This window comes from Mercurialis annua, linkage group LG7 (genome assembly GCF_937616625.2).
Source record: "Mercurialis annua linkage group LG7, ddMerAnnu1.2, whole genome shotgun sequence".
NCBI classification, from domain to species: Eukaryota; Viridiplantae; Streptophyta; class Magnoliopsida; order Malpighiales; family Euphorbiaceae; genus Mercurialis; species Mercurialis annua.
In genome coordinates, this window is record NC_065576.1 from 6,313,451 (window position 1) to 6,334,125 (window position 20,675).

Consider the following 20,675-nt stretch of genomic DNA (forward strand, 5'->3'; position numbering starts at 1 on the left):
GTCGGTAGTTTTTCAGACCTTAAGCCTAAAAAGAAAGCATGTGTCAAAATCTGAAATTAGTAAGCCTCAAAACTGATATTGTTAACCATCAGTCTATCACATAGCTGCTCCGATGCATAAACTTGTCCAACTTTCTAATTAAAGTTCCTCATGCATGCTTTAATACTATTATTGCAGCACAGCAGTCCAACTATTAAAGACGATTATGCAATAAACCATTCGTTTGACTGATATTATAGCAATAATTTCAGCAGAACATAGTGATTTAGTAGATAAAAAAAGGTATGGATACAACAGAATAACTATTACACCAGCATTTTAAGCACACCTTATTCTTCCTGTTGTCAAAGTCTGGTATGCTCATGTTGAAGAAAAAACAAAACTTCCATATAATTTAAGAAAATAACTAGCACCAAAATTCGACCCTAGATAAACTTGGAAATGTTTTCTCAAGTATATACAAGGACAGCAGAAATTAAGGACCTGTATGATAACCCATCAAAGGCCATATACTTTGGCAGCTCCAGCTTTCCTGGATATCAACATTCGGCACATAATCCATTACCTTGAACAATCTTGCTTTTGAGATTCCTATCAGTAGCATCCTCTACTCAGCTATCAGTGTTGTGCCCATTGAATATTCTTAATATCAATCCCTTCCTTGACCATCTCATAAAGCGGACTCATTTCTCTCAATTTCTCAACCTGTTGCACTGTAAGCTCCATCGCTCTATCAATCTCTTCCTCAGTAGTAAACCTCCCAATCCCAAATCTAATAGAAGTATGCGCCATATCCTCTTCCACTCCCAACGCCCTCAACACATACGAGGGCTCCAAACTCGCGCTAGTACAAGCACTCCCACTTGACACAGCCACATCCTTCAACCCCATTAGCAAGCTCTCCCCTTCAACATAAGCAAACGAAATATTCAAGTTCCCAGCATACCGATTCTCAACGCTCCCATTCACAACAACCCCGTCAATTTTCTCCTTAATTCCGTTCAAAAGCCTCTCTTGCAAACCCTTAATCCTCTTCTCATCATAATCCATTTCCTTCTTCGCCAATTCACAAGCCGCACCAAACCCTACAACCAAAGGAGTCGGCACAGTCCCGCTACGAATCCCTCTCTCTTGTCCACCACCATTCATTTGCGGCTCAACTCGAATCCTCGGTCTCCTCCGCATATACAAAGCACCAACGCCTTTAGGACCGTAAACCTTATGCCCACTCAACGACATCAAACTGACATTCCATTTATCGACATCAATCGGAATCTTCCCTAATGCTTGTGCAGCATCAGTATGAAAAGGCACATTAAATTCCTTACAAATTTTACCAATTTCTTCCATAGGTTGAATCACACCAATCTCATTATTAACCGCCATAACCGAAACAATTCCGGTATCAGGCCGAATAGCATTTCTAAATTTCTCCAAGTCTATAATACCATCATTTTTAACAGGTAAATAAGTTACCTCAAAACCCTCCTGTTGAAGATAACGGCAAGAATCCAACACACACTTATGCTCCGTTTGCGTCGTTATAACGTGCCGTTTCTTTTCTTTGTAAAACTTCATTACTCCTTTAATCGAAATATTATTCGACTCTGTGGCTCCCGATGTGAACACGATTTCTTTCGGCGACGCGCTGATTAGATCGGCGACTTGAGAGCGGGCGGTCTCGACGGCGGCATCGGACTCCCAGCCGTAGAGATGAGTACGCGAGTGAGGATTACCATAACGGCCGAGATAATAAGGAAGCATAGCGTCTAAAACCCTAGGGTCTACTGGTGACGTGGCTTGCATATCTAGGTATAGAGGCCGAGCTGAAATTTTTATGCCTTTTACCGTTATGGAATCTTCATCTCCGTAAGGTGGAGGAGCGGTGGCTATTGCTGCGGAAGCGGTGGTAAGGTGGCGCGTGGGTGTGCCGGTTGAAGAAATTGTACGGCGGAAGGTGGAAGCTAAAAGCTTTGAGGCCATTCTGGACATTTCCGTAATTTTATTTGTTATTATCTGATAGAAATATATTTTTGTTAATTCAGCGTGTTTGCTATTTATGGAGATTAAGGAGAGAGAAATTCTAGGTCACCGACTGGTAGGGACGGTGATTGGACACGTGGCGAGTTTATAGCCGTAAAGGTGAAATGTTTTACTTCAATCTCGATGATGATTATGACTTGATGGAAGGTATCAATGATGACATAGACAAAAACGACGTCGTAGGTAAACTAAGAAGATGAAACGGTGTTGTTAAAGTCTATGCGGCGTCGTTTTACGTGGCTTTGAATTATGGTAAAGAGCGGACTGTGGCTTTGAGTGAAACTGAAACATTTACGAGACGAAAAACACGTATATATATGGAAAAATTGACACTGATTTGTTCGAGTATTTCATTTCCTTTTGTTGATCAGATCCAATCTAACTAGAAAGGAAATTTTACCAAATTAAAGATCAAACTTTGTTTAATTCTGTGGGGACATTGTGTTCTTCAAATAATTCAAGAAAAAATCTGGTTGCTGCTCAAGAATCAACTGTTTTTAGGTTAGTTTTTCATTTCCTAATTCTCTTTTAATCACATTTTTATGTATTTTTATTGATTAGATCCATTTCTTATGCATTTTTATCATTTTGATTTGTGAGTAATTTTAATTTGTTTAGTTAAATTTGTGATTTTTTTGCCAGTTTATTGATCAAATTGGTACAGATCTTTGTTTGAATTTTATTTTTGTGAGTGATTAAATTTCAATTAGTTTTTGATATAGATCAGATTATAATTTGCTCATAATTAGTTTGGTAATTGATGTCGGTTATGCTTTTTTGGGGGGTTTAGTTAGTTAAATAAGTGGCTTCAGTTAATTTGTTACTGCTTTAAGGCTATGCAATTATTTGAAGTTATCAACTTTTTGTTAGGTTGTTGGCGGTTTTATATTAGCTGAATCATGGTCCGGTCGTCGCCGCGTAGGAATCTGAGATCGAGAGGCTTCAAAATAAAGCATGCTATACAAGTATGTCTCCTGCTTGGTGTTGGAATCTGGCTGCTTTACCAAGTTAGGCATTCTCATGATAAGAAAGTGGTGTTTAAGGACAGTACGAATGTCGGGAATGACGTTGTGAAGCTAGTTGGGAGAAAGGGGCTTCCTGAAGTTGCGGAAACTGTTGTTAATGATGTGGGGCATAAGGAGGAAGAAGAGGAAAGCAAGCCTGAGGATAATGTTGATGGAGATGATGAGGTTCCCGGTCATTTTCATGATAAAACAGAAGCGGGAGCTGAGCAGAGGGAAGACTCTGTTGAAGGAGAAAAGGAGCATGAACAAAGCAAGGAGAATGCGGGTGACGAAAGTGAGAGGGAAGACAGCGTCGATAACGTTAATCAGAAAACTGAGAGGGAAGAGAGCGTCGATAGCGTTAATCAGAAAACTGAGAGGGAAGACAGCGGTGATAACGTTAATCAGAAAATTGAGAGCGAAGAGAACATAAAGAGTGGTGATGAGAATAAAGAAAATGAGGAAAGCAAAGAGACAGAAAGCGGAGGCAATGGAAATGAAGAGAGCCAAGAAAACGCCACGGAAGAGAAGGAAAATGTAGATGAAAGTGGTGGAGGAGGGGTAATTAAGGAAGTTGTGGAAGCAAACAAAAGTGGAGAAAATAAAGGGACCGACGACAAGGACGATAGCGTTGAAAACTCAGGCTCAACTGAAGATCAGGGTACTGACAGTCACAGTAAGGAGGCAAGAGAAGAGCATTACAAGGGAGACGATGCATCCAGTGCAGTTGTCCATCAAACTGAAGACGTCGATACTCATAATGTGACACTTGGAGAAGATCAAGCGAATTTGGAGAAAACTCACGAGTTGGAACAAGTAGAAAACAAAGTGATCAAGTCCAGTGCGGATTATATAACTGAAGTCATTGAGGTCAATCCAAATGAACTTCCTAATGCAATTGAAAATGAACCCGTCGAAAAGCACAATGCAACAAATGCGACTCATGAAGAGGGGGGCGACGAAAATGGTTCTCAGGAGTTGGAGGAGATTTCCCATGATATGCCCTCAGAAGCAACACAATCAAATGAACAACAGCAGGTGGATTCCAACTCCACAGCTACTTCAGAAAATAATGATTCAACTCCACAATCCGATACAACTCAGGATCAAAATGAAACGACAGGAAACTCGGAGTCAAAAGAAGAGGAGTCATCTACGAATAATATTGAGGTAGTGAAAAAAGAGAATTCTGATTTGGATTCCGGCAGCCAGCAATCAGATATAAATGCATCACCTTCCAATACAACTGAGAATGTGGATTTAGCCAATCTCGAATCAATAGACATTGGCAATCCTGATTCTGTTGCGTCTGTTATGGGAACTGCCAACCAGAACAATGATACAGTTCAGAATGAAAATTCTGAAGTTCATTCTGGAGAGGGAAATCAAGAAACTGTGTTATCCACAAACGCAGATGCAGATGGAAATGCAGGGAAGAAGGAAAATGTTGATTCGTCAAACTCAAACTCCGAGGAGAGCGACACAGCATCAAATACTAACAAAAATGAAGATGCTAAATTTGATGTTACCCAAAATCAGGACCAGAACATTGATCTGAGCAACATAGAAACCGTAGAGACCAGCAACTCGAATGATAAAGCAGAAACGAGCCAGAACGAACAGGGTGATTCGAAAACTGATGCTGATGATAACAGCAATGCAAGTGAGAAAACAGATTCAAGCAATGAACAAATTAGTTCATCTGAATCATCACATAATGATCCAGTTGATTCCTCGGATTCCAGTAACTCGTCCCACAATGATTCAGTCGATTCTTCAAATTCTTCAGTGTCTCAAGAAGAAAAGGAGGCTCGTATCGATTTGGAAACCTTGCCAGACACGGGAAACGAAGGGATCAACACTGAGGTTGCTGCCGCAGCAGAGTAAAGTTTTTTTCTTTCTAGGTTATAGTCATATTACGAAGATTTTGTTTTTGTTATTGTACCTGAGATTATAATCAGGAAAATTTGTATGGTTCTTTATTCACATTGGTGTTTTTGTAACTAGCATCTCAGGTATGTTATTGTCTTCTCTGTTCTACCTGAGATGTTCACAAAATTTGTTATTTTCTTATGTAGTTGTCAAAGAATTAAAGTTTCTCTCCACAATCTGTTATTTACTTGCTGCATATATTTGTTTGGTTAAAAATTACGAAATTTAGCTAGCGTGTTTGGCAATTTATAACAAAATTATTTTTTGCAATTCAAAATTCTGGTGCATTATTTGATTAAAAGATGTTGACGTGGATAACGAAATATACATTGTTCCAGCATTTGCTTCGACCTTTTCTGATGATAAATTGTTCGGTGAGAACTGATGGTTCTTGTTTTAAATTGCAGGACATGCTTTAGTTCATGATTGTTTTTGCAATTATTCCTAGTTACTTTGCCAGGTACAGCGTACACCGAACAAACCGGAATGATTAATAAATAATTATGTTGAATTGTAATCTAAAATTAATTAGTAAATGAATTATGTTAAGCACTATTTAACTTTTATTCTGTCAATTCATATAACAGTAAAATCATAAATAATTTATTGAAAACGAAATGAACATAGAGGCCTCATAGAACCTCCTTATTATGTTACAATATGATAATATTTATATAACGATTAAAATCAATATTATGTCACATTCTTATTATATTTATTTGATCAATGATTGTTGGTCCAGAACTGCTTCTGAAGATAATTAATCACATTCTTGTCCACTTGAAATGCTTTTGTAAGAACATCAGCATTGATCGGTGGGTTCGAACCAAACACAGCATTAGCAATTGTAATAACTCCAGGGTTTTGGCTGCTCAATCCAGCAAAAGCAACTGCATTAGTATCTCCCACATTGAACTGAAAGTGAATCAAACCGATCGGAAATACAAAAACATCTCCGGGGTATAGAGTTTTCGTAATAAGGCGATTCGGGTTCGATGTCACAAAGCCAACGTAGAGCGAGCCTTCGACAACAGTTAGGATTTCCGTGGCGCGAGGATGAATGTGGGGCGGGTTAAGTCCGTGCGGCGCGTAGTCGATACGAGCCAAAGATATGCCGAGTGTGTTGAGTCCTGCTATTCTCTCAACGTTTAGCAGAGTCACATTTGATCCAACTTTGTTTGATGTGTCTCTAGGGATGTTGAGACCTGAAAATGAGAAATCCTTTGCTGTTGCCAGCATTGGGTCCTTGCAGAATTTGCCATTCACAAATACTGCATCATAAAGATAACTTGTTAGTATAAAGTGTAGTTCAAAAACTTAAACAAATTATTCTCTCAAAAGGAAAACTTCAAATGGGTAATTGATCCTGAAGATCACTGAACTTTCGAATTTTTTCATTTCAGTCACTAAACTATTATTTTTTACATTTCGATCACTAAACTTTCATTTTTTTTTCATTTTGGTATTTCAGGCCAAAAATGCTTAGGTGGCAGCCGGAAGTTGACATGTGACATCCGGATTTACAAGTTTTACTTTGAAAATTTATCATACATACATAATTTCACTTTGAAAATGACTTTTTGGATCAAATAATGCATATATAGCAACTTTTCATATTAAAAAATAATAATTCCGGCTGCCACCTAAGCATTTTTGGCCGGAAAATACCAAAATGAAAAAAAATGAAAGTTCAGTGATCAAAATGAAAAAAAATAGTTTAGTGACTGAAATGAAAAAACTTGAAAGTTCAATAATCTTCAGGATTAATTACCCCAAATATATGGATAAAAAGAACCTATCAACTTAGATAAGGATATAGCAAACCAATAAAATTTAGAGGGAGTATAAAACAAAACACACAAAATTAGATAAGGATATAGCAAACCTTTAAAATTTAGAATTAATAAAAAATCTTTAATTAAAAGTATTCAATCGTGTTTACACAAATTAACTATGCATATTTCGTAAATAAGTTAACCCGTTTAAGACACGAGCTTGTTCATATATCCAAACTTGTTTATTTTCATGTACTATCGTGTTGCGTTTAAAATTATCAAGTTTTCAAGAGTACTCTAGGTGGCCTACTACGACTCAAATAAAGCTTACCATACAACATATGTACAATCTAAAATATGAAGTGAACTCTTCTCAAAAAAAATGAAGTAAATTAAAAAACAAACACTTACCACCATCTTTAGGATCATTGATGGCAACACAGAAATCTTGAAGAGGACTAGGGTCAAAGGCCATGCCAAAAGAGAATGATAAAGCTAGAATTGCAAAACTTGCAAGGAAATGAGTTCCTTTCATGTTTTAAGTATCTTAATAAGATATAATTAGTTTTTTTTTAATTTCTTGAGCAAGAGTACTTGAGATGGGGAATGTTGCATGGTAAAAAATTGTATTTATAGATGTGTGAGTCATTGAATTAGTCTTTATTATCTTCTATATGAAGAAAATTAATGAAGATCTCGTCAATTACTAATATCTGTTTTTTCTTTTTTAATTTCAAGGATGAACCATTCTACCACTAATAACTTTTCTTTTACTTTACCTTCCAATGTTTATATCAATATTGTAATTCGGCTTTGAAGTAGTCTTTTTTCATGTATTTTACACTAGATTTTGTAGTTTTTAAACATTAACATTTTGCAAATTATCATATGAGAGTAGATGAAAATTATGCTCATTTAACATAATTAAAGTTTATAGTTTGATTAAGAACTTCTGGTTGATCAAATAATGTGTTTCTTCTTTGACCAACCTACATTTAATTTAAATAGTGGATAAAGGTTTCCTTGTTGAAAGAGGTTAGTATGATTTTGTCTTGTGGAACCTGAAATTGTTAGTTTCGTCAAGGTTTTTTTGGAGGATGTAAAAGGTAAATAATTAACAAAAAGCCTAACAAAATAAAAAAAAATGAATAAATTATTCTAAAACCTGCAACATATGTTATAATTTATATTTTTATCTCTTCTGTTTGAAAAATCAAATGATATGATCCTCCACTTCATTTCCATCAAACAATTTATTCATTTCATCTATTTTTTATGTTAGTCAACTGAATCAAATGATTAAATTAAAAAAGAATATATTTTCATTTAATCCTTAAACTTATTTTTTTAATATGTCTAAGTAAAAATCGTATTATAGTGAGATTTCGTAAGTTAACAACTTCAATTTAATTTTAATATTAATTAATGTTTTAATTTTTTGAAAAAAAATTAATTTAGTTTAATTTTTTTAAGGATTAGTTTAAGGTCCCTTAAATTTACGAGTTCTGTTTATCTGGTCTCTATTTAGTCGGTCTTATCTGTTTGACTTTACGTTTTTTGTTTATCTGATTCCTAAACTTTCAATTGGTCTTATATGTCCCTAAACTTTGATTTTTCACTTACTCAGGTCCTCAAAAGTGTAAAATTAAGGGACCAGATAACTAAAAAAATATAAATCTGAAGAACACTTATACTGATCATGGCATAAACCATGTCTAGATACCCGAAAACCAAATAAGACCAAATAAAAGTTTAGAGGCCGGATAAACAAAAACATAACATTGAGTGACCATATATGACCAAATGAAAATTCAGGGACCAGATAAATAAAACTCATAAAGTTGAGGAACCTTAATATAGGTTAATCCTTTTTTAGTTTTAAAAACTAAATGAAGTAAAAAGATTAAAAATAAAAATAAGAGAATTAAAAATAAAAAAAATTAAATTTATTAAACTATTGAATTTCATATATTTATAATTTAAATTTAGATTTGTATGAAAAATAAATTTAAAGACTAAATTAAAATTTATTTTTTTAGTTAAGCGTTTTGATTCAGCTAGCTAACACCAAAAATTGACGAAATAACTAAATTGTTAAGGAAAATAAAAATGGGGAACATATCGTTTGATTTTCATACATGATGGATGAAAATATAAATTATTATATATAGGCCTAATTACTTAAAAAAAACCTCATCTTGTAATATTTTTTTGTTTATACCCTCACGGAGGAAAAAGTTCATTTGCACCATTTTTTTGATTTTTCGTTTTCATCTCTACCCTAAAATTTAAATTTTTGACAATTAAATTAATTAAAGGATGAAAACATTATAAATGATTAATAATATTAATGTTTAATTAGAATATAAGCTAAATATAAAGGATCATTTTGAATATTTTTTTCAAATGAAAAGAGGTCAAATTAGCTCTTTAGGGTAGAGACGAAAATGAAAAATAAAAAAAAAGGTACAAATGAACTTTTTCCTAAATCAGGGTATAAACGAATAAATGTTACAAGGTGAAAGTTTTTTAAGTAATTAGGCCTTAAATATATGGAAAATCTCAGAGTAATTTGCTCTATTAAAGAAAGTCACCTTCTTAAAAATTTTAATCCAATTTTAAAAATTGATAATGTTGCCATCTAACTTCGCTAGGTATTCAAATTTTTGCATTTTCAATAAATTTAATAAATTATGTCTACATATTTTTCAAATCTCACTTTATTTTTGTGATTTTATACGATATTAAAATTTGAAACAGAGAACCACTATCTTGATTGAGTATTTGCAGAGTTAAAAAGTGAAATTAAGCTAGACACTAATTATGCAACAGTAGAAGCATAAAGCTTGGTGTGGCAGAATGTCAATGGTTTCAAATGAAATACCAAAGCAAAGCTTGAACTTCTGAATCCATTAGACTTTGAATAACATGAGAACTTCCTTTAATTAGAATGTCACGATAAAAAACTTAATTGTTCAAAAATGCAGGTCCTGAAGATAAATGAGGTGGAGCTGATAAACATTTCATATGAAGATTATCCGAACAAATTTAATGGAGCAGTGAGAATTCGATGTTGAAAGTTAAACATTCCGAATGATCGTGTTAGGCAGGGGATATATTCATCTTTGATATTAACAAGACAGTGACAAGATCAATGAAAGAAAAATGCTGGGATGAAGTTTATTTAATCGAGGCAAAGAGGCTGTTTTACTATTCTATACTCAGATGCAAGACAAATAAATACATTACATTTAAACTATCGCTTGATACTCGCCTTAATACAAACTTTACGCCAGACAACACTAAAATACGAGTTCTTATACAAATTAAACTTTAAAGACTGCAAAGGAAACCCGCTACAGGTGGCAGATTGACCCATGAATATTATGCAATTCGAGTTCTCTGCTGGATAAATAAAATGTCTATTGTCACCCTAATTACGGATTTATTATCATCCACTGATGAGCTTCACTAACAGTATGAAACACTATCCAACAAACGCTTTCCGCAATTGCAAAAATAATAGATCAAATGCAATGGAGGAGAAGCAAGCCAAAAATCCCAAATCAATTTTTGCATTTTATTAAGCAGCCAACAATTCACAGTAAATAACAAAACAGTACACAAGAACTAAGCAACTTGCCTTGTGCAAAGTAGCAAAATCCAGAATACAAGAATGCAAACTGCAATCACCAAGATCAAATTCCCACAACAGCAAGAGTAATCTAATTTCTGGCAAGATTGTAAAAAGATGGTTTTTATGATATCTTCATTCAATTGACCATGAATTCATTAGTGGTGGGGCTTGCTCTCAAATAGCCCATCGGGTCCTGCAAAACAACGGAGATCAGTTAAAAGTAATACCTCATCCGAGTTTAATAAATAAATAAAATATTACAATGATGTAGAAAAATCGCCATAAACTAAAAAAATAAACACATTTAAACAAGTTAAAAAGTAATACATAAACAATGCATGCCCATCTAAATACAATGGAGTCAATTTGCTCTAACGCTAAACATCGTGTTTACCATCACACATTCAGCCAACCAGTCTACGTAATACAAATCAAGTTCTATTGTAACTACAAGATATTAGTGTGAAAATATTAGCATCATATACATAATTCATAGGAAATTTTCAGTACCATCAGTATGTCATGGAATCATTTTTTAATTTCTATGGGGACAAATTAAACATTATGGTGGAAAAAAAAAACCATCAATACATACCCCACGGAAACTCCTTGTTGCGAATGTGCAGAAAAGGGTATGCCTGCACGAATTTAAACGATAACAAGCATATCAACAATTATTTACATAAGACGTGAAATGTAAAAAAAAAAAAAACAGAACAATAATTAATAAACCACCGAGCGGTTTATAAACAACTCAATTATGCGAGTATCATAAAACTAAAATGAAGTAAAAGCTTACAGGGGGTTCTTCGTAGTGGGGGTGACCCTTTGATAGGTTATAAATTGCTAAGATTGTACACGAAGCAATCGCTACATAAGTAATCTTCTCCCATTTTGATGCTTCTGCTGCTTCATCTAATTAAAAAAAACAATTAATTAAAAACCATTAAACAAACTGAAGTTGCAAAATTTACAGCTAATTTTATAATTTCCTCATTCAATTTCTCATATCCAATCAACAGTTTTCAAACTTAATTCACAAAACCCTAGAATACCAATTCACACAAAAAATTAATCCAAAATAAAAAATCCCGACAAATAATCAATTTCAAAACTAATTAAACTAGCATTTCAAAAATACTAACATAAATACCTAAATAATTTACATACGAAATAGAAATCAAAACAGAACAATAATTAAATCAAATTAGGAAGAGTTAAATATATTTACAAGCAACGTCATGGTGAGGAGAAGACGAGAAGCGCCTCTGAAGAGGAGCGGATGGCTTTGGGCCGCCGCCTCGAAGAGCGTTCCGAAGACTAGATCGCATCAACGCCGTCGCCATAGTTTTAATTGTTTTTTTCTTTAGCAACAATCAGAAATGGAGACCGTCCGTAAACAAATAACGTATTTTACGTTAGTTTTACTTATTGGGCTCATATTAATGAATGGGCCAAAATGTCATTATCAAGCCCATAACAAAGTAAATATGAGAGGAAATTGCGCATTTTTTAAATTTGTTTTTGCAATAATATGCTCTAACTATTTACTGTTGTAAATTTTTTTTTTCTTTAACCTAGTTTCTTTAAAAAAAATACACCATCTATCAATGATCTACTAATAATCTACTAAAAACGTGTATTTTTACAAAAAAGAAACGTACAAATGAAAATACTTTTTTTAGATAAAGATGAAATATTTTGGACTTACAATAAAACGATAATTGATTCTTTTTTTAATTTCGGACTTTTTTTCAAGATGTATGCTCAAGAGGAAAAATTGTTTTAAGGGTTCATATTTTGAGAAATTTAGCAGCTTCTCAAACAGAAAACCGTTAAAAAAAACTCTGTCGGCTCAGACAACGACCAATTGCAGCAAAAAAAATTCTTTAAAGCCATTTCTTTTTTAGTCCTACGCCCTCGACGTAGTGCCTGATAGGTGATATAAATTTTATCTATACCTTTCATTAGAAAAAATAAGTGTGATATCTTTTACTATGATTTAGCTATAAAATCTCAAGTTTATCATAAACTGGTGGCCTAATTACGTAAAAAATCTCCACCTTGAATTTTTTTTTCATTTATACCCCGACTTTGTAAAAAAATTATTTGTACCCAATTTTAGATTTTTGGTTTTCATCCCTACCCAAAACAGGGATATAATTGACAATTTAATGAATTAAAGGATGAAATCATTATAAACAACTAAATTGAGGGTTATATCATACTTTTTTCTATTTTAAATAATACAAACAAATCCTTCAACTTACAAAATATTCAAATATATCTTAATAATTAATTAATTTTTTTAATTTTATTAAAAAAATAAACTAAATTAAAAAATACCTCCCCGAAAACCAACCGAAGAGCAGCCGCTGCTCATTCTCATCGGAGAAGGAGCGGCGGCCACTCCATCTCCACATGGAGTGGCCGCCGCTCCTTCTCCGATGAGAAGGAGGAGGAGGAGCGGCTCCGAAGAGAAATTGATAAAAATTTAAAAAAAAATTATTTTAATATTTTGAAGAAAATTATATTTTTGAATTATTTAATAATATCAATGTCTAATTAGTATATAGCTTAAAAACAAAGAATTATTTTAATTTTTTTTCAAATAAAAAAGTACAGTTTAATGGTTTTGGGTAGGGATGAAAGCTAAAAATCCAAAATTGGGTACACATGGTTTTTTTTTAAAGGTTAAGGTATAAATGAAAAAAATTTAAAGGTGGAGGTCTTTTAAATAATTAAGCCTAAAATGGTCATAAAATTTCTGTCTATTACTTCTTTTAGGAATTTAGGTTTGAATAAAATTTTCGTTGAACATGATTGAGCTAACCACAATTTTTATTTTTAGTATTAGAGATTTGTTACTTAATACACCAAGCCGTTTTTTTTATAATTGAGAAAAGAACAACTCTTATGAAGAAGAAAAAAATTGAATTCACGATCTTGTAGTTTACAGCTCAGCGCTCGTATAATTTGAATTATAGCTTCAAGCTGTTTATATTTATGTGTTCGGAGAAAGACTGCCATTTCAGACATTTATATTTATACCAAACCATTTGCAAAAACAAATTAATGAAACATCAACAGAGCTGCATTCTAATTTTTCAAAACATAATATCACATGACAATAATCAATATCCATGGGTCCATTATACATTTTTTGACACTAGTTGAGAATTAGATTTTGCAATCTATTCTCATATAGTAATGATTTTGTTCGTGATTTTACAATTTATTAAGACATGAGTTTGAAATGAGAGATTTTAAATAAATAAAATTAATGAATTTTGATAAAATGAATTTCTTTTTTATAAAATGAAATCGTTTGATAAGATAAAAAATTTATAAGAATTTATAAATTTATCATCCTTCAAAATTCAATATACACCTCTTAAATGAAAACGGGTTGAAATGCATTATATTAATTAGTGATGGAATTTCTAAATATTTTTAAATTATTTCAATAGCGGTGAAATATCAAAAATCAATAGATTTTACATTCTTTGAATTAAAAACTATAAATTTAAAGGGAAGTTTGAAAAACACCTAAAAAACTAAAAATATTTGTCAAAATTACCTCAAAAACTGAAAGTTTACAAATGTACCTAAAAATTTAAATATTTTTTCTTTTACTCTGCAGTTTAGTTTTTTACTCCGCAGTTTCAAACAGTTGCAAACAGCTTCAAAAAAAAACACAATTTGAAACTGTTTTACAAAACATTTCAAATACAGTTTCTAATAGAGTTTCAAACGGTTTAAAAAAAACAATTCGAAACTGTTTTATAAATGGTTTCAAAGACAGTTTCTAATTAGATTCAAATGGTTTATAACAGTTTCTTAAAAAATAATTTGAAACCGTTTTAAAAAAAAACTGATTCTATTACAGTTTTAAAAGATTTCAAAAAGTTTCTAAATTAACATTTTTACAAATTTTCAAAAAGTTAAAAAAAACGGAGTATTTTTACAAATTTTCAGAGTAAAAAAAATTGGTATAAAAAAATAAACTTTTTAAAAAAAAAAGGTAAAAAAAACAATTTTTCAAAAAACAGAGCATCTTTGCAAATATTTTAAAAAAAGGAGTATTTTGTGTAAATTCTTCAAATTTAAATTTCATTATATTCTTTAAAAACTCATAGATTTAGTAAAATTTATGAACGTCAAAAATCATCAAGTTAAGCAATGCGTAAGTGGTAATTCAGTGAGAAAAAAATATATAGAAATTTTAATTATTATCGGTTCAGATGGAGATGTTATAATCTGTAATCACTTGAAATAAATAGCAATAACAGAAGAGAGATAGATTAATTATTAGGATATTTTATTTTATTAAATGAACATCTTTTTATATGATGTCCATTTTGTATTACAATCCTAATATAACACTGAGCACTAGCAATAAGCCAATAACATAATAAAGCTCAGTCAATTTCATGGGGAACTGCCATGGAAATTGCCAGAAGTATCAGCATCAGTCACTTCTGCGTCGGTAGCAGAGGGATCGAGAGCTTCACCGGAGTTTCCAGAGGTGGAAGCAGATGGATCAGAATCCTGCGCTGAAAGCTCTTGGAATCGCTTCGCAACCTTTGCTTGAGCTTGTTCCACCATTGATTTCAATGTCATCAGCTCTTCAAAGTTCAGGGTTTCGAGTGGTCTATCCCACAGTGCCATCTTCTCGGTCTCAGCCTTTGTCATCTGCTCGAGTTCATCTCCTCGCTTCTTTTCAGCTTTTACTTGCTGTAGCATATCAGCATACTGCTTTCTCAGATCATGAATCCTGGCCTGACGCTCAGCCATATGCTGAGCATAGCCGTTATCCGGATTCCCCGGGTCAGCAACTTTCTCCATAATTGCTTCGAAGCAGGGGTGTCCGAAGCAGTAGGGCTTGCCACCCGGGGAAAAGATAACAACTGCTGCTTCTGCATCGCACAACGTACAAAGTTCGCTAGCCTTCTTGAAGATACCAGTTCGGCGCTTTGAAAAGGAAGCTTGACGGGCACTCGCTCCTTCAATCAAGCTCATTCGAGTCTTCTTAGGAGCCACCATGTTGATAATTCCTGCAATAGTGCAATATGGAAAGATTAATTATCTCGGATATTAAAATTTGACGAGTATCACATTAATTTATAGAGGCTTTGAGGCCCTAGCTAAGGCTCAATTCCGAACCACCCATTTCTTTGATTGGTAGTTTGCATATACTTTCCATATATATTCAAATCATGAGAATCCTATCACTTTTGTTTAAATAGCTAAGAAAATCGTAAATATAGAATATCCTTCGTTGGCATAGTCAAATTTTAGCAATTCAAATAGAAACGGAAGTTAATTCTAGAATAAGCCTATTTGCATACCAAACTAGCCTAAACCTTCACTGAAAGACTTAAGGGCCACCTAATTTTACTTGACAGGTTTAAATAATGCAACTTAGTACTCGTAAATTAAAGGGAAAAGGGTCATTTAAGCCCCTAAGGTTTGGCTTTAGGATCAAGTAAGCCCTCAACGTCCAAAAAGGTTCAAATATGCCCTCAACGTCTTAGAATGTTGACAACCAGGCCCCTAACGTATCTTTTTTGCGTCAAAATTAGGACCTGGTTGTCAATATTTTAAGACGTTAGGGGACATATTTGAACCTTTTCGGACGTTGAGGGGTTACTTGATCCTAAAGCCAAATCTTAGGGGCATAAATGACCCTTTTCCCTAAATTAGAATGTCGACAACACGTTGATATCCTTCCCTAGGAATTAAACCATATCCATGACTGAAGGTCAAATAAAATGTTTCTACTTACTGAATTTCTAGCGTGAACAATAGGACCTATAAAAAAAAATTAAGATCTAACTTCTAAGTTAAGTGCAATATTTTGATATAAGCACCTGTATAAAAAATAACCTCCCGAAGAACTTACACAAAAATACCAATCATTTGTGAAGTATAAAAGAGTATATATGTAGCTGCCACAACACAATATATAACAACAAAGTCCGCTCGTTTTGTTTGCACGTGATTCTTCCAGACAACGATGAAGTGAAACTAACTTTTGCATTTTAATTATTTCATTAATCTAGAAGAAAAACACAATGAACTTTAATCGGTAATAAAATATCTCAAGCAATCAACTACCTATAAGCACAGAAATGAACACATGCGCAATGAGAGATTATTATTGTAAGCACCCATGTACAAATACATAATACATTCATCAAACAATAGTCCGACATAGATGAGTTGTGGGATAGATACTTAGCGACTTTTATAAATCCAGAGGTTTTACTTGTGGCATGATAAAGAAGTAAATCTTGTTGCATTTATGTCGAAATTAAAGGAAGATATCACAAAAATCTCCAACAAATGAAAACGTATATAAGAAAAGTTAAAAGCCTATTAGAATTTAGTTGCTACATCTAATCAATTCAGTTTGCATTACATGTGAAACCAATGACCAATTTAATAAACATGGGCATCAACCGATAATTAAAGGTCCAAACCTGAAAGAAGTTCAACAAACTCGAAGGCAAACCGGCCCTAAATTTCACTCTAGTACATTTATAATTATAAATGACAACATTCTTATTATTAGGATGAACTATTGCAGCACATATATCTGTGCGCTGGGGAAAGCATTTAGACACAGATTATAAATATAGAACTTAATATGATAGAAGCAAACATACCTTAACGAAATATTTCCCGTCATAGTATAAAATCTTCAGCATTGCACCATTTATTACATTTTCTTGATCAGCCAGCTTCATAGTTTCTCGTGATGAATTTCGTCAGAACCATATGCCTAAACAAGGAAAACAATGCCATCACATTCCAAATTATAGAGATTAATTACATTTTACGCATACATACGGATCCAGTAAACATGCAATATACAAACAACAGCATTTTTAACAAAAAGAAGTGACATTCCTAAATAAAAATCATCAGATAAAATTTACAAAAACAACTAATTTAAATCAATCAACCACTATAAAGTAGCAACTAGCACTTGTCTTGAATTAATAAGAATAATTAACTGTTGAAAATATTAGGGTTTGATCAGTATATATATTATAATTAACTACTAATACTCTATAATTTTGACCTCAGTGAGTGAAACAATTGAATCATTCATCACTCAGTAATTCACAAACTTAATTACAAACAAAATTAGCAGTAATTTTAATTCATCTACAATCAAATTCTGCATCAAATCGTAATAAACAAAAAATAAATAAAAAATTAAGAAAAGAACTGACCATGCAAAGAACATAATCTGATTCGTATATGATAAATTGGCGCCATTCAAGAAATAAATTGATTAGCATTATTTTCTTGTGAGTGAAAATTGAATGTTCTTGACCGTATTATTTTGTCGGGTTTTTACCGAATTGAGTTGCTGCGAATAGACATGGACGGATTGAACTCAACCCGAACCCGCAAATAAATTTACCGCAAACAATTTGTTAAAGCCGCGTCAATGAATTGTTTTTTACTTTACTATCTAAATTGTTACATTATGTTACATATTGATCCCTTGTTTTAAGTCATAATTTTTGGTACTCCTTTATTCTTTAATTTGTTATAATTCTATGAGTAAATATAAATTATTGTTTATAAAATAATTTTATTAATTGAAACTACTAACTAATTCGTTATTTGTTTGTATATTCTTTCTAGGCTAAATCTCCAAAAATTTCCAAACTTTTGCGAGTGAGGTCAATTCTAATCAAACCTTTTTTTTAACTGGCTAATCAAACCTTTTAAAAACACCCTATTTAGTCTGTTTTAGAATATTATGTTATTTTTTTGTAGCATGACAATCGTCAATAATTCTGGCAAAAAAATGGTTTATTTTTAAAAAAGGCTATAAAAAAAATATAATATCCTAAAACATACTAAATGAGATGATTTTAAAAGATTTGATTAGAATTGACCCACCAACATATTAAGCTATTTTATAAATTTATGAAATTAGATATTTTTCTTGCCAAGCTTGCATTGTTTTTTGAATAAAAAAAGTCATTTAGAAGGAGAAAGAGTCACATAACACCATCAATTTTCTTAAAATTTTACTAGTATTACTTAAGTTTTTTAATAATACTATTATGTGGATGATTATATCCAATTGTGCTGATTTAATATTAGTTATATTATTTTATATTACTATTTAAATATCAGTAATAATTATTTAAACATTTTTTACAACAAAAAGATAGAAATTTAATAATCTTGATTTAGTAATAGGATTATTATATTTAAATTTGAAAGTTACAAACATCTTTGCCAGTAATTAGTTGCAACATAAACATAATTGCTTCATTGCCCTTTTGGTTGAAATTGATAATCTTTTTGTTGACAATTTGACATATTCAACATGAATAAAATTAATGATCGACAATGACGTGAAGACTGCAATTTCTAAAATATAAAATGAAAAAACAAGTGTCAAGCATAATTCTAAATTGTATGTGAGCTTATATCAACTATTCTCCATTCCTTTGTCATTTTTGATTTTGTTTTTGATATTTTTAAAATTATCATTTTTATTTTATCAACAAGAATTTTTTGTACCTTTAACATTAATGAATTGGATATAAAAATTAATGGATAAAATTAACGATGTATTTATATATTCTCAAGACGGAACGAGGGATATAAAAAAATATATGTACAATATCAATATACTTTTAATATATATGAAAATAAAAAAAGTGACAAATAAAATGAGACGGAAATAGTATAATTTTCATATTTGTATAAGAACTAACAATAATATTTTTTATGAATCTGAAAACATTATTCATTTCACATGAGTGTTAATTAAATAGGTATAAATAAACTAATTGAACCAAGATTTGAGATGTGCTTATTAAGTTTGTTATATAAATAGGATTATTAATAGGATGTTTGATTTTGGTTTGAGCTTTCGAAGACTAAAATTGAGCTCTGTTTATTTAATTTTTTATTAATCGAACCGATCAAACTATTAAATTAATTAAAAATATTAAATTTAATCAATCAAAATATATTGATTAATTTAATTAATTCGGTTTGAATTAATATTTGTTTCCTTTAGTTATGCATATTATAAGATTTTAGAAAACTACATGTTTTATAATAAATAAAAATATACTGCTGAGTATAATAAACATTTGCATGTAATTTAAACTAAATCATTAAAATATTACTAATTTTATTCCGATTTTATCATTTCTCAGCAATTGCATTTGATTTATCAAAAACTGATTTAATTTTGTGTATGTCGTATGCCACACTAAGTCTAATGTAAAATGATAATTTATCCAGTTATGTACATCTGTAAATTGTCTAACGAAGCTAAAAGGATTTTTTTTTTATTTTGTTATCCAAAACTTTTGAAATTCGTAAATCTATTTCAATTTAAAAAATTTGCTGTATTTTTATTTATTTTTTAATCAATTTAATTGTATTAATTTCTTGCCTCGGTACAAAATTTATTTGGCTTTTCTGATTATTTTTAGCTTAAAACTTACTTCTTTTTTACTTTAACCATATAAAATTGGAAAATTTAAAATTTTATTTTTCGTTGTTATTTAAATTTTTAAGTTAGGAATAAAATTTTAAAATTTTGAAAAATAAATTTTGCTAATTACGGAGTTAGGATATAAATTCAATTGAAAATTGACAATAAATTTCATTATATAAAATGGCTTAATCCATATAAAAGTCCCTGTATTTTTGTCACGACCCGATTCTCGGATCGAGACCGGCGCTAGGGAATGGGAGTGGTTGCTCCGAAACCCGTAGCAAGCCTTAAAATAAAATACATTTTTCCCATTAAAACCATTTAACTTTTCTTATAAAAAGTTTTCTCATAATAAATTGTTTCGAATTTCACTAAAAAAATTTCGCGGAATAAAATCATACATTTTAAATTCCGAAACGTAAACATTAGGTCTACCATTCCACGGGACCTCTTTCCCATTTTCACAACATGTCAACTTTTATAACCCTTTCTCAAAACGTTTTTAGGGTGAGACATGCAAATCACATTTATGCCACGTCGGGCCCACATATACATTTTGTTTCGATGCCAACAGTTTCATTACTGTTTTCCACATTTATCTCGGTATCTCAAATACCCGAGAGGCATCACAAAATAACCATAACAAGCATGCATATATAAATATAATAATAACAAAGCGATGATAATTAAACAGAGTATTATCGTGGCAATTCATCGCAAATTAAAGCATGCTAAAGAGTTCCGTCTATCTAGACATTACTACTGCAGCGCTAAGATAGGAAAGTATTTAC

The 20,675-nt window shown here is 31.8% G+C and overlaps 5 protein-coding genes across 5 annotated transcripts; 1 reads left to right on the plus strand and 4 right to left on the minus strand.

Annotated features, from left to right (window-relative positions):
* Positions 1-245: 245 nt before the first annotated feature.
* On the minus strand, positions 246-2,028 carry LOC126654700 (cysteine desulfurase, mitochondrial). The gene has a single exon (XM_050348645.2). The coding sequence runs from the start codon at positions 1,990-1,992 to the stop codon at positions 619-621; it is 1,374 nt and encodes a 457-aa protein (XP_050204602.1). The 5' UTR covers positions 1,993-2,028; the 3' UTR covers positions 246-618.
* A 303-nt stretch (positions 2,029-2,331) lies between these two features.
* Positions 2,332-5,155, plus strand: LOC126654699 (uncharacterized). Its single transcript, XM_050348644.2, has 2 exons — positions 2,332-2,544; positions 2,914-5,155. Exon 2 carries the CDS (start codon positions 2,943-2,945, stop codon positions 4,932-4,934), a length of 1,992 nt encoding a protein of 663 aa, XP_050204601.1. The 5' UTR covers positions 2,332-2,544; positions 2,914-2,942; the 3' UTR covers positions 4,935-5,155.
* Positions 5,156-5,560: 405 nt separating this feature from the next.
* LOC126656233 (germin-like protein subfamily 1 member 16) lies at positions 5,561-7,342 on the minus strand. Its single transcript, XM_050350746.2, has 2 exons — positions 7,166-7,342; positions 5,561-6,250 (listed from the first exon to the last, which is right to left on the minus strand). The coding sequence occupies exons 1-2, from the start codon at positions 7,287-7,289 to the stop codon at positions 5,703-5,705; spliced, it is 672 nt and encodes a 223-aa protein (XP_050206703.1). The 5' UTR covers positions 7,290-7,342; the 3' UTR covers positions 5,561-5,702.
* A 2,969-nt stretch (positions 7,343-10,311) lies between these two features.
* On the minus strand, positions 10,312-11,782 carry LOC126654480 (cytochrome c oxidase subunit 6a, mitochondrial). Its single transcript, XM_050348348.2, has 4 exons — positions 11,623-11,782; positions 11,191-11,306; positions 10,987-11,029; positions 10,312-10,584 (listed from the first exon to the last, which is right to left on the minus strand). The coding sequence occupies exons 1-4, from the start codon at positions 11,735-11,737 to the stop codon at positions 10,547-10,549; spliced, it is 312 nt and encodes a 103-aa protein (XP_050204305.1). The 5' UTR covers positions 11,738-11,782; the 3' UTR covers positions 10,312-10,546.
* A 2,885-nt stretch (positions 11,783-14,667) lies between these two features.
* Positions 14,668-17,848, minus strand: LOC126654615 (agamous-like MADS-box protein AGL29). Its single transcript, XM_050348529.2, has 3 exons — positions 17,636-17,848; positions 17,063-17,178; positions 14,668-15,448 (listed from the first exon to the last, which is right to left on the minus strand). The coding sequence occupies exon 3, from the start codon at positions 15,435-15,437 to the stop codon at positions 14,823-14,825; it is 615 nt and encodes a 204-aa protein (XP_050204486.1). The 5' UTR covers positions 15,438-15,448; positions 17,063-17,178; positions 17,636-17,848; the 3' UTR covers positions 14,668-14,822.
* Between the last annotated feature and the right edge of the window lie 2,827 nt (positions 17,849-20,675).